Raw genomic sequence first — 18052 nt, 5'->3', positions numbered from 1 at the left:
AAGTTGTCTAGAGTTCTTATATACGTGTAAATTTAAACAATTTTATTCAAAGATGGGACAAAAGGAATACGTAAATGGTGTTTCAAGGTATATTTTTTAAAAGTTTACAATTGCATTATGCAGTTATGCATAATATTTTTTAAATGTTATTTTTAAAATTTCAGATCTTCTTATACATGTAAATCTGGTTAGCATAAATAAGAAAGGAGTATTGTGTTCTATGACAAGCAGAATTAAAGTCTGCAGCTACCTAGGGGAAAATGTGTTTCGCCCTTAAAAGCCATTTTTCCCATCTAACGTACAACCTAAGATATTAATATTTAAATGCTAAAGTTAAAAGAGATATGAGCATTTTATGAAGTTCTTATATTTTAAAGTGTCTTTTAAAATATTCTATTTTTATATTAGTGTCCTTTAAATATATAAAATTATGCATAGTCAGTATTCATGTTAATCAAAATGATGAAATATCACTGTTAGTAATTTTGGAGGAAAATATTTTGATTTTCATAGAAATGGCATAAATTATGCATATGGAGCAACTAACACTCATTACTGTAGTTTCTAATCTACAATACCAGTCATTCAAAAAGTGTTAGAATGTTGAATTTAGATAATATATCCATTTTTAAAATTAATGAAATCAGTTTTGAAATACTTGTAAAATTATAGTGAAATTCAAGCCACCAACCTAGATAGCACAATGGCAAGATAAAATTCTTAGACTTTTTAACTGTAATCTGGTCACTTAAGAAGGCAGTTTTCAAAGCAGTTATGTCAGATTTTTAAAGTTTTATTGCAATTTGGCCTCAATAATTTTTTTACTGATATTTTAGGCCAAATATATATAATGCATCATTTAATTTTTTAAAATCAGGCAAAATATGTTTAACTATCCAAAATAACCAAACCAATTATGCAACCTGTTTTTCAACCATATTTATAGATAAAAGAGCTTATGTCATTTCAGCAGACAGATATTAATGTAATCTGTTTCACAGTGCTCAACTGTTATACCACAAAAATTGAGGCTTCACCACAAAATGAGAGAAAACAAATGTTAAACTTGCATTATGATGGAGTAGCTGAGCCAATATGGGGATATACAGCAAATAAATGATAACTGAATTATTTATTTTTATTATAGTGAATCCCAGTCTGATCTCCAAAATATAATATGATTTAAATCAGCAACTAGTAATTGAACATTGTTAGGGGTCTCCAAAAGGAAATAGATGATCATAAATCAGGGCACATACTTGTATTATAACCAAAAAATTTCAACACAGTTGAGGCATTAAATGACTTCCTAACTAAAATTCTTTGAGAGGGTCATATGATAATGTTAAGATCCCTTACCCCTTAGCACTTCACATTTGACTTTTCTGCATGCGGATTATTGATTGGATTTTAGATAATCTGGTTTGATCTCCCTTTGCCCCATCGTAAGGGAAAATTGAGAATGGGTTAGGGCTGAGTGTGGAAAGGTATGAGTATGCAGGGATCTGGGAATTAGCATCTCTGGCTATATTAGCAAACCAAGTAAAAAATTACCTCCCATAAGGTGCTTTAGCCACCCTTTTCCTTCTTCATAACCACATAGAGATACTTCTGAGAGTAACTCTATATTCCTATACATGAGTGAATACATATGGAAACACTGAAGCGGCCCATTAAAAGCAAGAAAAGTTGTTATTGTATGAATTAAACTTTTTTTCTTTTTTTTTTCTTTCACAGACTCAGTGTACACAGAACGTTACATGGGTCTCCCAACTCCAGAAGACAACCTTGACCATTACAGAGTAAGAAATGAGGACCTATACCTATTTTATAACCTATTTATAAGTGGTTTAAGAACCTTCTTAATTGTATATATTCTAGAAAATACATATTTTTATTTCCAACAAAATTCTTGTTAAAAGAAATAACACAGGTGGTTTAGAGATACTCCAATAGCTTCCCCTACTGTATTCTGCATAATTACAGTCTTTATCGTATGCTATATAGGTCACAATATGCATTCATTTAGAAATACAAAGCAACATCAGATAATTACTTTAATTATAAAATTTCAGTTTAGAAAGCCTATTAGAAATTCAACATATTCCTTTAGAGCCCAGAAGACTCTCTAAACCTTTAGCTATATATTGAAATTTCTTACAGTATTATCATAAGTAAGATGTATATACGAGACTATAATTTTCTTACTCATAGCCAATTATGTACAGTTTTTTTCACAAAGATTTAAGTAAAGCAGGTGAGAGGTAGGTACAGTTGGGCAGTACCCTTAAAAAGCCCTAAACCTAAATCACTGAATAGCATCCAACAGGCTGGTTGCCTGATGGAAGAACCAGTGGGCAGGTTGCTCTGCAGATGGGCTATAGCATTTAAAATATGGTGTGGGTGCAACTATCATTGACAGCCCCCATGTGCTAGTGTGGATGCCACGGCAAAGCCAGAGCATTGTCTCTGGTGCCACATTGATGCAGCTGGAAGTGCTAGCATAAGTACTAGGGACCCTTCTGGCACTTTGATCATTCCAAAACTTTGCTGATTCTGTTTGTCATGTTAGGTTGAAAAAAATTTTTTTAAAACCCTGAAACTTACAGCTGACAAGGTGAATCATTTATGATTACATTTTTCAAAGATTGTTCACAATTCTTCCCAAGACAGTGAATTAAAGAGAAAGAAAAACAATAAGAATAACTTAAGAACACAATTTCTTCTCATCTGTGTCATGACTTCATATTAATACATTGCTCTGAGCAATATCCATATGTTTTTGTAAGATGTCATCCCTATTACTATGGATGCTGAAGTCATCTGATCAAAACACAGTAAAACTCAAAAGTTTCTAGTTTGCAAGACAAGTATAGACAATTTAGTTTTACCAATTACTTTCAGCTTACTTAATGAGTAGGGTGTGTGTGTGTGTGTGCGTGTGTGTGTGTGTGTGTGTGCAGGGAACTGTGATAGCAATGTTTTTGTGTTAGTGGCTGTATGACGGTTTTCATGTCTGTTTCTCAGTCAAGATAGAAAAGTAACAATCTGCAAAGTGAGATGCACAAATCATCTACCCCTGCAAAACAGTCCCATAATTAGATTGTCCCCATTTCTGCTAAGTGTCCCATTTAATACTTAGGGCTCAATTCTTCCCATTCTTTCTCCTCCACCTCCCATAAGCTGCTTTAGACACTCATTTCCTTCTTCATAACCACATTGCTATTGTCACATAACCTATCTCCTTTTATAACAATAACCCAATTTGTCTCCCCTTATCTTGTCTTCTCACACTCCAGTCTATTGTTCACAGAGCTGGGAGATTAACTCCCACCCACAACATGTTCATGGTTCATTCTTGTGTACTCAACTAAGCCCAGTCCTCACTCTTTACCCAGGTGTTCGGCACCCTTCCTGTAGTAGCCTACTTTGTCTGGAATGCTTGCTGTTCTCTGAATGTTTCTGTGGCTTTCCTTTTTGTGCCTTTGCCCTCTGCTCCTTCCACGTGGAGTGTCATTTCCCCTCCATCTCCACCCATTCAGAAACTTACACAGCCCTCTCAGTGGAGTAGCATCCCCTTTGGAATCCCCTTTTGATAGTTTCCTTGTATATCTCTGAATCCTCATTTTATTCCACCTTGAACTAATAGGTATCTTGTACTGAATTTTCCCCTCTTCAGTAGTGTTAGTTATTCAAGGTGTACAAGCTATTCAACATTGTATTCTTTGCTTTCCCCTTTAGGAAGTATAACCTTTCCTGATTTAACTTAAAAACTTTTTGAAGGGAAACATTGTTATACAAGAATTTCTCCATCACCGTTTTCATTTTCCAGTTCAAATTTTCTTGTTAACGACCCAACCAGAATACTTAAATTTGATTGTCAAAGAGTTTTCTCCTACAAGATTCTGAAAGTTCCCGAAACATTAGAGGTGTAACTGCCTAGGATCCCAGTCCCTCACTTGAACATGGTGGATGATGAATCCAAAACGTTCATTTAAAAAATTATATTTTAAAAAGTGGAGGCTGGAAGCACAAGATCAAGCCCAACCTTGACATCTAAGGAGGTTCATGGCACCTACCCTACCTCCTCAAATAACATCAGCCAATGGGGTATTTCCTCTTCATCCAGCCCTCCCTATATAATGAAATAGGATAATTAGTTGTAGTCTGCCATTTCAACCTGCATAAATTTCCAGTCTTTCCTATAGGCTCCTCGTTCCCACATAGTTCCCCCTCTTCTCCAGCTCTACCCCCGACTGCGGTGGCCATTTCCATCTCCCCCTTTAGGTGTTCGCTGCATGAGGTAGTCATGTAAATAGAAGTCACTTCCTCCTGCCAATGGCAACACACGCACACTGGGTGCACAAAGTCACTCTTTCACTTCACTGCACAGATGGCACCCGAGGACTGTTTAATCCTTCCACGCCAGGAGTCGGGTTTTCTTGGCACAAAATTCATTGCTGGCAATGGACACATTAAAACTGCCAGTACCAGGGAGCTAAAGGTTCCCAATGTGTTACTAAGAGGAATTATTTGGGAGGGCGATAGTTAAGGTGGGCAGGATACAAGTGAGGCAAATGCACTAACTGAATTGTCTCCACCGTGGTAAGTTGCTTCCTCCGAAATGTGGAGAACTGAATCTATGTGGAGAACTGAATCTAAGTGCCTATTTTTGGTGCACAGCAGGCTTTAGAATAAAGCTGCCCTCCTTTGTTTTTTAAATGAGCCTGTGCTTTTGTCTCTGGCAGGAATACATTCAAAGATTCTATTTTCCTCCAAGGCCCCAGCTGCCCCTCTGGACCCCATCTTTTACTTTTCTTTCCCAGGTTGTTTTTCTTTTCTCCTCTCTCTCTCCTCTCTCTATCTCTCTCTCTCTCTCTCTCCCTCTTTTTCCTTCTCTCCCTTTCTCTCTTCCTCCCATCCTTTTTGAAAAGACAAAGGAGAAAATTCCTTAGAGGATTTCACCACCCTGTGCATTTCAGTGGATCAGAAGGAAATATTTTTAAAGCGGTTCACGTTTAGTCTGGATCAGTGACTCTTTTCAGTACACTGAGGATTAGGAATGACCAAAGTGTGTAACAAGTAAGGCCTTGATCTTAGTCCATGTTTTCAGCTAAATAGCCACTGATACGGTGGCCAGAATTACAGCCTTTGGAAGAAAATGCAGTTTTTAATAAAACTCAAATAAGTAAAGGATTTATTATTAGGTGATTGTTGATCTGGATTTGGAAGAATTTAGAGAAATCCACATCACCAAGAGAAGCACATGTCGTTAAATCAAAGTCCTACTCACCATTGAGGAAAGGGAATTAGAAGAGCCATTTGCGTACATGAATGGAACAGGCGGGGATGCCTTGTGCAGTTGTTCAGCCTGTGCCCTGCTGAAAGCCAGACCACACTCCATTTTCTAAGGCCTACACCTCCAGGGCTGTGTCAAACCAGACAGAGCACCCTTTCCTATTCTTTCAAAGCTGCCATGTGGATTAGGGGACCCTGAGACTAAGGCCTAGACCCAGTGCAGTGAGTCCATAAGACTCTTTTTGAAGATAATCATCCAACTACTGGCAAGAGGCAAGGGAGAAGCACTTTTAAAGGATATCCAGACCTCAAAGATGAAAGGAGATGTTCATCCCCCCCACCTCAAGGAGCTGATACCGGAAGCTCTAAATGGGCAGCCAAAGTGGAGGGGTGACAAATCTGAGCTAAAGGGTAGTATAGCTCTATGGAAACATCTTTTCTGCAATATGTCTCAGTCCCAGCAGACAGAAATGGTGACAGATTTGAGCAAAGGAATCAGATCCAAAGAGGCAACCCTCAAAACCAATGTCAATCAGCAGACAGCAGCTGTAGCCACACCTTGCGGAGTGGGCTCCTAACAGTGAGGAATGGTCTCTCATGTGGTCAGTCACAGGTCTTTTAGTCAAACTTGTAAAAAATGTTAACATGTGGTAGACTTTCATTCACCCATTCAAGGTGCCTGGCGTTTTAATCATTCGGAAGTTTATTCTTTTTCAGTTAGAAAAAACAGTATTTTGGGAGAGAAATAAAAGAGAGTAGGTAATAAAAGATGAATCTGAATATGACAAAGTAGCCAATATGTGTGAAAAAGACTTGTGGTTTTCAAATTGTGACTGTGAAGCCCTAGGAATTCTATACCTTAGGAGCACGTAGAGAGGGGAAGGGGAGTGGCCAAGAAGTTAGAGTTTCCCCTTCTCTGCTCCCTAGCCAGAGGGGGTCTAGTTTCATTTATTTCATTCATGTTTTCTTTCATTCATTTATTAAGTGCTTCTATGGCAAGTCATCATTCTCAGCTCTTTACATGGGTTATCAGGTTTAATTCTCCTCCAGATCCTCCAAGATAAGTACTGTGTTTCTATTTTATGGACACACAAACTGAGGCACAAAACTGTTATGCAACATATTGATATTGAGGGTTAGAAAAGGGAGAGAGGGCACTTATCTGAATCATTAGAGAAAGATTTCGGAAGATGGGGAGGATGAGCATGATGCTCTCAATAGGTTATGTATTGGGGGAAGGCAGATCAGCACAGTAGACAAATGAATAGCAGGAAGAGTGGTTTTCTGGCAATGTGTGAAGCAGGTCCGATGAACTGAGGGATAACAGAAGAAGGGCTCTGAGTAGAGCAGGCCAAATGCTGGCCAAGAAGACAGGACATAAGCCTGGGGAGGGGATGGATTTATGAATACACACAGAGAGAAGTATCAGATCAAGGGCAAGAGAAATAGGACCCAAGTCCTGAGCCTTGTTGCCAAGAGAAGAGGGCAGCCTGGAACACACAGAAGGGACTGATTTAACTTGTAGAGGAGATTTATTTTGCATTTTGCTCAAAATTTGATAGGCTTTTGGCAAGTGTATGAAACAGTCATAGATTTGGCAGTCTTCTGCTAGCAGATTTGAAATGTTCAATCCTTAAGAACTGCTGCATCGTTAGGTTATGCAAAACAGGGTGCAATTTTGTAAATATGCCATCTTGTACTGATTTGACATTTGTTCTATTATCCCAGAATATGCCAAAGGGAGAGAGACCTTCAGATTTAAGCCAAACCTTAACTTGTTTGTTGAGTGCTGATAAAATGTTGACTGCTGTGTGATCTTTAAAGAAGCCAGTGTTGCTTGGTGAGGCCTGAGGTGGAGCCCCCTGTCTGGGGTTGATGGGAGCTCTCTCCTTGGCATCCCATGGGTACAGTTGTTTGATAGATGTACATAAGTAAAACATCTGTTTTAGTTAGTTGAAGTCATTCTTTTCTTAAACATTTTCTGTGGCCCCTGTTGTGATATTAATGGTGCTTCCCAAAATGGCATCATTTAATATTATTTATGCAGCTTTGGTTACAAGTAGGAGAATGCATAGAGCAAGTCGCTAAACCCAAAGTCGTATCTTACTGAAGTGCTGGGTTGCTGTCCATTAGACCCAATGACTGTGTGCTCTTTCTATAAGATCTTATAAATGGGATGAGTTGTTTGGTTGTGATGTCAAGTGCCAGTAGAATATGACAGTCAGGGACATGGGCTTTTGGGGTTAGGCCAACATGTCCTCAGTTTCTGTTTCAACCACTTACCAGCAGTATGAGTTTGAGGAGGCTACTTAACCTTACTGAATCTCAGTTTCCTCATCTGGATAATGGGATAATCAGACCTACCTCACAGGGTTATTGAAATCATTAAATGAGGTGCTTGTGCCTGCCATGAAGGAAGCTTTCAAAACATGGCAGCTGCCACCATTATTATCTCCAGGAAGCAAATTGTCCTTATGGTTCCTAGATGGCACTAGGGGTAGTTTAAAAATTGTTATACCTTCTGTTTCTCATAGTACTCTCCTCCTCTTATCAGCTCTCTCTTTTAATTCAAAAATACAAAGATTTATTTGTTGGAAGGTAACTGAGGAACCAGCATGATCCAACGAGCAGCTACAGATGGTTCTTCTTGGGGACTGAAGGAAAAGCTCCTCAGAGATGCTGTGGAGTCGGCACTGCCACTGGACCGATCCTTCCCACTTCTCCTTGCCAGGCTGTTGCTGGCAGCGGGGCTCTCCGGAAGTTTCTAGCCTCAGGAGAGTGCCAACTGCACCACCATTGCATCCTTGCCCATTTATCACTCTGAGTTTCCTTTTTAGTAGTTGGTGATAGACTATTCGGCTTCTAACTTAGTCATCCATTTCCTTTTTTATTTCTGTTTCCATGGATAGGCAAAGAGGGATTATCCTCTTTTGGTAGGTTAAAATAGCACAATTAATTTTTTTTCTAATCATTAATCATACCTTAAATTCATGCCTGTTATTTCTTTTTCTGGCTTTGTATGTTATCTTTACAGCTTAAAGTGTGCCATACAGTGGACTGTAAAGGGGGTTAATTGAGAAGCCAGGGTGCACAGTTGAGTAGGGAATGATCAATGGTTCCAGAGGCAAGGTGACACAGCTGCCTTTTTCTGGGGAAAAAAATGTTCTGCGTAGCCTGAGAGCCTTAAAGTGGGTGTATGTCTCTCGGCTGCCTCTCTCCCTCTCACAGAGAGGTCCCTCTGGAGGCTTCTCCCAGTGAGCAGGGGAAGTGCGCATTTGAAATGGCACACTTATCTTGCAGTTGCAGGGGAAGCTTTTGTTTTATTTTTCTCTTGCTGCATTAAAGTATTTGTCTTTCTTTCTTTGTAGTGTAATATTGTTAATGTAAAACAATTTGCATCATGACACTTTTATCACAGTTTTCGTCTTTTTCTCAGTATGTTGCATTTCTCACCATGTCTAGTTCATCACAGCTACAGTGTGTACATCACAACATTTATCTTAGGCTCAGGGTTTTACTTGTTTATAAAAATTGTCTTCTTTCAGCCTGTATTCACTCCATTTAAGAAAAAAAAAGGCAGCCAGAAACTGTTTTGGTCCAAACTCCAGTAGTTATCACATTCCTTGCTAACTGTCCTGCGTATTTATATGTCTCCTAACTATTACTCTATGTTTCAATGACATTTCTCAGTTTCATGGCTCGGGGAGGTTGTAGGAGCAGCTTTTGCTTTTCAAGCTGCCAAGCAAGGCAGGCCCATGAGGCTTTTGGAGGTGAGGTGAGGTGGCACAGTTGTATATTTGGGTCAGGTCTGAGTGTTAAAGTTGACTGTCTTCCGCGAGCAAAGAGCTAAATTTAATTTGGAGAGAAACAAGGAGGGAGGAAGTCAGTGCAGGCTGAGAGCATGGCTAGTGGAAAGGATCACCAAAGAGGACTCACATGGGGGCACCTCGGCCTGCAATTCAGGCGATTAATGTTTACGGTCAGTACTCAAGCCTCAGCCTTTCTTGTCTCCAGCTTTGAATGCTGCACAAAACTGTCTTTTAGGGAGATTTATTTTGACCCTTTCCTCTCTGAAGGACAGAAAATTGCTCAGAGTTCTATTGCCCCATTAGGCTATACGTCACTTGCGTAGTCACAAAGTATGCCTCCCAAATCACCCAGGGCTGTGCAGAGCAATCTCTCTTCGGATTAATGCAGTCTGAGAAGGCATGGGTCTTAGGAGGATCTCAAAGGATACCCACTATTATTGTGCACTTCAAATTCCAGGACAGTTAATTAACATTTTATTTCACACTGTTTCTTTGCCAGAAGATCACATCATAAGCAGCTTGGAATTTTAGTAGAGACGCAGTGCAATGTAGGAAGTAAAAAGGGCTTGCTGTCAGACTTTGTCCAGCTCTGACACTTGCTGTAGTTGTGACCGGGTGCAGGTTACTCACCTTCTGAGTCTTGGTGCCTCCATCTAGAAAGGAGAATTGTTCTAGACCTATATTACGTGAATATTGCAAGGATTAGATATAGCAGTGCTTTTATAAACCCTTATTTATATGTGATGCTTAACACAGCGACAGGCACAGAGTAAATGCTCAATTGAATGTTAGCTATTATCATGAATGGTATGGTGTATGGATAGAAAGTGGGCAAAATATATCTCAATACATTTCAGAATGAGCATATTTTATTTTGCCCACTCCAGCTGATAACACTTGATTCTGCAAAACTAGGACCAAATATAGTGGACACTGCAAGTGCTTGATCATTTATTTCATTTACTCATTTAATTGATAAATATTTTGCATTCTATTAGATGTTAAGAGTAATGCATAATATAGACAAATCTTTTTTCTTATGGATCTTATCATTTAGTGGAGTACATAATAAGTAAATATTGATTGACTAGATGAAAAAAATCAACGGAGGGATAAATGGTGATGTTGGGATGGATGGACAGATGGATTTATATTTAGATGTATTTATCTGAGACATCTTACCAGACAAAAAAGTTTCTCAAAAATAAAAGGAGTCTCACTCAGGTTTTTATTCTGAGAGTTCATGAGTAAAATTCTCAATTTGGGTGAGAAATGGAATATGGTCAGAACAAGTGGGAACCAGCCTGCACAGAAGAGGAAGGGCATTTGTTTTAAGCCTACTAGGCCAGGATGACCTTGGGACATTCATTCGACTGAAACATTTTGGGTGGCTCTGTCCTGAAAGTCGTAGATAAAATGTCTTTTTTCCAGAAACACTGTTAAAGAATTCTCACATCAGCATCAGAAATTTAACCCTCTAAAAATGCTTTTGCTATGCCTCTTAGTTCCTATTATTGTGATGGAGTAAGAGGAGTTACAGTAGCCCACCCTTGTTTAAGGTGAATACATTCCAAGACCCCCGGTGGATGCCTGAAACTGTGGATAGTACCGAGGCCTTTATACATGATGGTTTTTTTCCTCTCTATATATACATACCTATGATAAAGTTTATAAATTAGGCACCATAAGAGATTAACAATAGCTAATAATAAAATAGAACAATTATAATGATAAACTGTAATAAAAGTTAATTGAATGTAGTCTCTCTCTCTCAAAATATCTTATTGTACTATACTGCAGGTAACTGAAACCATAGAAAGCAAAACTGCCAATAAGCGGGGACTACTCTATTCCAGTCTTATAGAAATCAAAGCTCAAGGAGCAGCATATCTCCAGTTGCATAGCTCACTGATATTGAAACTGGAACTTGAATACAAACACTGTTACTTTAGCCACACCCCCTTCCTGCCAGACCACCAAGGTTCCCATCAAAAATATAAGCTGATATGAGCTACAGAGATATCTGTGAAATATAAACCTTGGCTTTCATAAAGTTGAATTTGATTCACCAAGATGCTGCAGGACGAGCTGGCTGCTTTTAAACCCATGGAGATGCTGCTGCCCCTTTCCTGCCCAACACATAACAGGGCCATCAAAGTGGACTCTAGCTCACCCCCTCCCAAAGGCACTACAGTATTTTATGGCATTTTTACCTTCATCCCAACTTTGGTAAATATCCTCAAATTCAGATTAGATGACTAGCTTTAGATGCTTTCAATGGCTTTTTCATCCAAGACTCCTGACCCTCATTCTAGGAGCCCTGGCTCAGGCCACATAGCAGTCTCAAAAAGCTGACTTCCCAATTTTTTTTAATCCTATTTCCTTGGCTAATTTGGGTATGACTTGATCAAATAGTATCTCCTCTAATAGACAGAATGAGGCAGACAACAGCAACCCACTGATTTTCTAAGGCCACTTTTGATCTTTTTTACCCTCTTCCCCTCCCATATGTTACATTTGCCTAGGTTTTTAACATCTGTTCCCAAAGAGGTAATATTTGCTTTTCATTCAGAGCTTAGCAATGTGGACCAAAGTTCACATGACATATTGCAGAGTATGTTTAGTTGCAAATGCTATGTACAGGCTCTTTGAAATGTAGCATGTATGGCACCATGTGACACATGGTTGCCATGGCAATACACTTTTTGGCTGAACTACAGCAGAAGCCCATGGAACATACATTACTAATATGAGACTCTGCCCTGTGCTAATGCATAGGACACAGCCAATCTGGGATCTGGGACTCAAGGGGTTTTGCATGCAGGCTGGGTGGCAGGTGCCCTCTTCCTGCATGTTCAGGGAAGATGTGGCATCCTCCCTTCCAGTCCTGTCTCCCAGGCACAGGGCATGCTGTGCATTCTGCCATGCATGGAGACAGCATTTGCTTGAATATCGGTTTGCTATATTTTGTATCAAAGGGGGCCCCAGCTGAAAACATTTTATTTTGTAAACTGAAGTGAAAAATCAGTTTATGGCAGATCCTTTTTTGAATAATGACATTCTTTTTCCCAATTCCAGAATTCAACAGTCATGAGCAGAGCTGAAAATTTTAAACAAGTTGAGTACCTCCTTATTCATGGAACAGCAGATGGTGAGTTTCAGTTAATTAGACTTTTTAGTATCACAGACAGGTTTGCAATTTCACTACTGACAAAACAAAAGCATGAGGGGCAAGACTGTTACATTTACTTCAATAAAACAGTGTTGCTTTCCACAAGTCACTTGTCTTGGGCTAAATGGGATGCTGAGTCCTAGAACTTCAAACAGTCCCTTTCTTCTTGTGCCTTTCCTACCCCTGGTACCAGAAAACGGGAGTGGCTATTAGCTACTTTATGTTTCCTTTCTCTCCCTGCAGATAACGTTCACTTTCAGCAGTCAGCTCAGATCTCCAAAGCCCTGGTCGATGCTGGAGTGGATTTCCAGGCAATGGTATAGAAAAACTTTGTGCAAGGGGAGGGAAGTTGCTGGTGGGGTCTAGTTTCCTCTTTCTGGGCTAATTCTTTTAGCAGTGCCACAGACAGGACAGAACAAAAACATTAAAAAAAATTTTTTTTCAACGTGAAGTCAGAAGAGTGGTATCCTTCAGCCATGCACAGAGTAATGCTCAATAATATTAGCGAGTTTGGGGTTAAGAAGCACAATATCGCATATGCTGGGAGTATCAAGACACTGCTCTCCTGTTTATGTGATTGTTCAGTCTCTCCCTATTTTGATTCAAAAGTAATCACTTATTCAGTAAATGTGTGGCAGAGTAATTCTAAAGTGAAACCAGCATGATAATAGCTCAGCTCAAATATGAAAATCCATTTCTGTCTGGTATGTATTACTAGCTAGTCTAACAACAGTGGGATCTTAATAATCAGCATGCTTCAGTTTTTGCAATTACAAGGTGATCTTTTGTTGAATAACCACAGGCGATAAACAATTAGGATTGTTTTATAAAGTCAGGAATGGCTAGAGCTGTTGTTGTCTATGCAGAGGATATTTCTAGGTATTATGTCAAATTCATTTTCTGCATTAGAGATTTTCAGATGAAGGAAAACGTATTTTTAATGTGTGCATGTATGTATGTGTATTTATGTGTCCTCTAACACACATGATTTGCTCTGTGCTCAGTTCAAATGGTGCCCAATGCACAGGAGTGGGACAGTTACTTGATACTGAGAAAAACTGGCTATCTTTTGGGTCAGTGTTTTATAAGAGGTTGAAGTTTATTTTTCTACTATTCAAAGAAAAGACACATGCTACTTTAATTAAGCTTTTTTTAAAGTTAACTTATGTCTCCATAATTTATGTTTTCCCAGTAATGACTTCCCAATTATTTAACAAGGTATGAATCAATAAATTTTTGTCCTAGATCATAAATTCCTTTTACATAAATGTCAAATATACAGATTTCTTAAAATACCAGTTTAAAATCTAAGTGTTTACAAATAATACATCTGATTTTTGACTTCACTTCTATTAAACATATATATGTAATATTGAAATAGAGTTTTTCCAGTTTCTAGGTGCTATATATTAGGCAATATTGCTTTAAAAAAATCATTTATTTTAATACAGTTTATCTTACTAGAGTACAGAGAAATTTAACACTTGATAACAGTTTAATTAAAACAAGTGGGCTTAATGGGATAAGCATTCCTTCCCATGCATGGTGTGTAAGTGCCCTTTGAGTCAAATTTGGAAATGGATTGGGTGTTTTAATTAAAATGTACGTATCTTTAAAGCACTATTCAATAAAGCCAAATTCACAGTGAGTTCTCTCAGCACCTGCAAAAGAGGATCAGAGACTTCTGCAGGACAGAACAACGTGCCCTGGAAAAGCTCTGGGGAAAATTAGACCCCCTCTTTGACCCCGTTTCAGTTTATAAACTGCCTCAGGAATTAAAACACTCTGTTTTATACCATGTATGCTCGTGAGAGCTCATTTGAATTTACGTATTTTTTTTTTAAGATGAGTACTGACTTCCTAATTCTAACTTCTTTTCTTTCTCTCTCTAGTGGTATACTGATGAAGACCATGGAATCGCCAGCAGCACAGCACACCAACATATATATACCCACATGAGCCACTTCATAAAACAATGTTTCTCTTTACCTTAGCACCTCAAAACACCATGCCATTTAAAGCTTATTAAAACTCATTTTTGTTTTCATTATCTCAAAACTGCACTGTCAAGATGATGATGATCTTTAAAATACACACTCAAATCAAGAAACTTAAGGTTACCTTTGTTCCCAAATTTCATACCTATCATCTTAAGTAGGGACTTCTGTCTTCACAACAGATTATTACCTTACAGAAGTTTGAATTATCCCGTCGGGTTTTATTGTTTAAAATCATTTCCGCATCAGCTGCTGAAACAACAAATAGGAATTGTTTTTATGGAGGCTTTGCATAGATTCCCTGAGCAGGATTTTAATCTTTTACTAACTGGACTGGTTCAAATTTTGTTCTCTTCTTTAAAGGGATGGCAAGATGTGGGCAGTGATGTCACTAGGGCAGGGACAGGATAAGAGGGATTAGGGAGAGAAGATAGCAGGGCATGGCTGGGAACCCAAGTCCAAGCATACCAACACGAGCAGGCTACTGTCAGCTCCCCTCGGAGAAGAGCTGTTCACAGCCAGACTGGCACAGTTTTCTGAGAAAGACTATTCAAACAGTCTCAGGAAATCAAATATGCAAAGCACTGACTTCTAAGTAAAACCACAGCAGTTGAAAAGACTCCAAAGAAATGTAAGGGAAACTGCCAGCAATGCAGGCCCCCAGGTGCCAGTTATGGCTATAGGTGCTACAAAAACACAGCAAGGGTGATGGGAAAGCATTGTAAATGTGCTTTTAAAAAAAATACTGATGTTCCTAGTGAAAGAGGCAGCTTGAAACTGAGATGTGAACACATCAGCTTGCCCTGTTAAAAGATGAAAATATTTGTATCACAAATCTTAACTTGAAGGAGTCCTTGCATCAATTTTTCTTATTTCATTTCTTTGAGTGTCTTAATTAAAAGAATATTTTAACTTCCTTGGACTCATTTTAAAAAATGGAACATAAAATACAATGTTATGTATTATTATTCCCATTCTACATACTATGGAATTTCTCCCAGTCATTTAATAAATGTGCCTTCATTTTTTCAGAAGTAATGACTTGTGTCTTGAATCAGACCTAAACCGCACTGGCATGTGGACACATTTATCTAGAAAGGCTCTTGTTTATTTTGTTAGTAATCCCAGACTACCTTGTAAACATGGAAAGAGTTCAGCTTTGGTAAAAAAATTAGATATATAAAAATGTGTTAAGCTAAACAGTTCATAGGTTTTTGCCTAATAATGTGCAATTTCTCTTATCATAAATACATATAGCTTTTGAGAAATCAACTTAAACTAATTTTAGTTACTTATATCATACACAATTTATAATTTTATTCCAGGGAACTATGATGAGGCTTATATAAGAACAAATAAGATCAGAAATATCATTCTGGCAGTTCTTATGGCTCAGTAGAAGTAGTCAATTATTTAAGTGTTGACTATTTGTGGTTGACATTACTATAAAAATGAAAGCGGCCGGGCATGGTGGCTCACGCCTGTAATCTCAGCCCTTTAGGAGGCCGAGGCAGGCAGATCACGAGGTCAGGAGATCGAGCTCATCCTGGCTAACACAGTGAAACCCCATCTCTACTAAAAATACAAAAAATTAGCTAGGCATCGTGGCGGGCATCTGTAGTCTCAAGTACTGGGGATGCTGAGGCAGGAGAATGGTGTGAACCCGGGAGGCGGAGGTTGCAGTGAGCCGAGATCACACCACTGTACTCCAGCCTGGGCTACAGAATGAGACTCCGTCTCAAAAAAGAAAAAAAGAAAGCATAATTTTTTTTTTTTTTTTTTTGAGATAGAGTCTCGCTCTGTTGCCCAGGCTGGAGTGCAGTGGCATGGTCTCGGCTCACTGCAACCTCCACCTCCCGGGTTCAAACGATTCTTCTGTCTCAGCCTCCCAAGTAGCTGGGATTACAGGTGCATGCCACCACGCCTGGCTAATTTTTGTATTTTTAGTAGAGATGGGTTTTTTTGTCCTGTTGACTAGGCTGGTCACGAACTCTTAACCTCAGGTGATCCGCCCGCCTTGGCCTTCCAAAGTGCTGGGATTACAGGCGTGAGCCACCACATCTGACTGAAAGCATAAATTTTAAATGCTGAATTTGGCCTAGCAAAGCAATATCCAGATAACAGAAAACATCATTTTTTTTCAATTATTTGCAAAACAGCCTCATTTTTAAAAATTGGACTTTATGAGTTTAAACTTAGCTTCAGACCATTTGCTAGACAAAGTTTTCCCAGACAGGGTGAGCTACAGCATAAAAACCTAAAAAGGGAAGAAATGGAAAAAAAAAATCTACCAATTCAACATGAGACTAGTGAGTCATGCATAGGAATGGACAGAGGATTGTGAAATCCATCTTCAACTACAGCTTCAGAGCATGCCATTGAGTCGCTTCACCTTAATTAAATCTCAACTCCCACTCCTCCATTGGAACCACAAACTGACCTTCCAATCTGTAGGGCTCTTGTCAAAATTCTGTTTCTTAATACAGTTCAATCATTGTGAGTAGCTGGATCAATCTTTGCAGAATTGTGTATCAAGAAGCGGTAGTAATATATGTTCACATCCTGGACAGCATTAATAGTCATAAAAGCAAATTAAATAGAAATTCTCCTTTTATCTTAATTGAAGCCAGACATTGTACAATGTCAGATATTGTACAACATCATATATCATACAAGTCAGATATTATAATATCTAAGTCAGATACTATTTAATATTTATACAATATCAAAATGATATGGATTAATATTTCTTTAGTTTCTAAGCATGTGCAGTATTTTCTCTTGAGTGAGGTAATCCCAGCACATATTTTTCAAGCATTGAAGGCTGCAAAAAGTAATGATGTGAGTAAAGTCAAAGTAGTTTTCATTTGACCCTCATAGGACAAGTTTTCCTTTCCAATGAGAGTTTTAAATTAGCTTACGGAAAAAAGAAGAAAATGGACAAATAAGTTAGAGATAAACTTAATCTGAGAATAAGTTTAAAACATACAGGAACCAGTCATACCACTAAGATGTGCAGACTTGTCTTGACATTCATAGCTGCAGCCTCTGCAGACACAGGAATGGCTAAGACTCCTTTCATAACAACCTGTGAGAGTACACCAGTGCCCAGAGGCAGATACACGAAAAGAAGGGAGAAATGGCTTACATCTCTTCTGTGGATACAGGGTTGGTTTTTTAAGTTTCTATCAAGATTTTTAGAAAATCACTATGAATTATTTTTTAACATGTTTGTTGGAAATTTTGCTAAATATGATTACATACCTTCATACTTTCTTAAATATCAGGCACAGAATATAATTCAATGCATTCTTGATAACTCAGAGCCACTACCATAAAAGTTAATGAACATATTGGGCTTCGTGACATTCTGCATATTTTCTGTTTCTTTTCTTATTCACAGGTAGTCACTGAGGCTACCAGTTCCACTTCTTGGCATTTGCTACTTTTGCTCGAAGTTGATGTGAGAATACTGATTTACAAGACTACTAGATTTGTACAATATTTATGATTCAATAAACTCTAAATAGAAAACATAACAAAACATAAGCATGACTTTTTTCCATAAAGAGGATTTTGTTGGCTAACTCTGTGGCAGTTATTTCAGCAGCGTCCAAGAACTCTTTTGTGTACATCCTGAGTGACCTAGAGTGTGTATTCAGGATGTCTGAGGGATACAGATGGTTGAGAATAATAGACAAGTGTGGGTTATAAAGTATAACATCACAGCCAGGCATGGTGGCGGCTCACACCTGTAATCATAGCACTTTGGGAGG

General features: G+C 38.5%; 1 protein-coding gene across 3 annotated transcripts in view; it reads left to right on the top strand.

The window, feature by feature from the left end:
* The window catches only part of DPP4 (dipeptidyl peptidase 4), an 82591-nt gene extending 67281 nt beyond the window's left edge, over positions 1-15310 (top strand). For all 3 annotated transcript variants that reach the window (XM_019022710.4, XM_004032706.5, XM_063694932.1), the window contains exons 23-26: positions 1738-1802; positions 12186-12258; positions 12523-12596; positions 14172-15310. In XM_019022710.4, the coding sequence (XP_018878255.3) occupies positions 1738-1802; positions 12186-12258; positions 12523-12596; positions 14172-14273 (314 nt within the window). In that variant the 3' untranslated portion in view covers positions 14274-15310. The remainder of the gene's footprint in view (positions 1-1737; positions 1803-12185; positions 12259-12522; positions 12597-14171) is intronic.
* Positions 15311-18052: the final 2742 nt, after the last annotated feature.

This window comes from Gorilla gorilla, chromosome 11 (assembly GCF_029281585.2).
Source record: "Gorilla gorilla gorilla isolate KB3781 chromosome 11, NHGRI_mGorGor1-v2.1_pri, whole genome shotgun sequence".
In the NCBI taxonomy this organism is placed as follows: Eukaryota; Metazoa; Chordata; class Mammalia; order Primates; family Hominidae; genus Gorilla; species Gorilla gorilla.
This window is presented reverse-complemented; position numbering and strand designations above follow the sequence as displayed.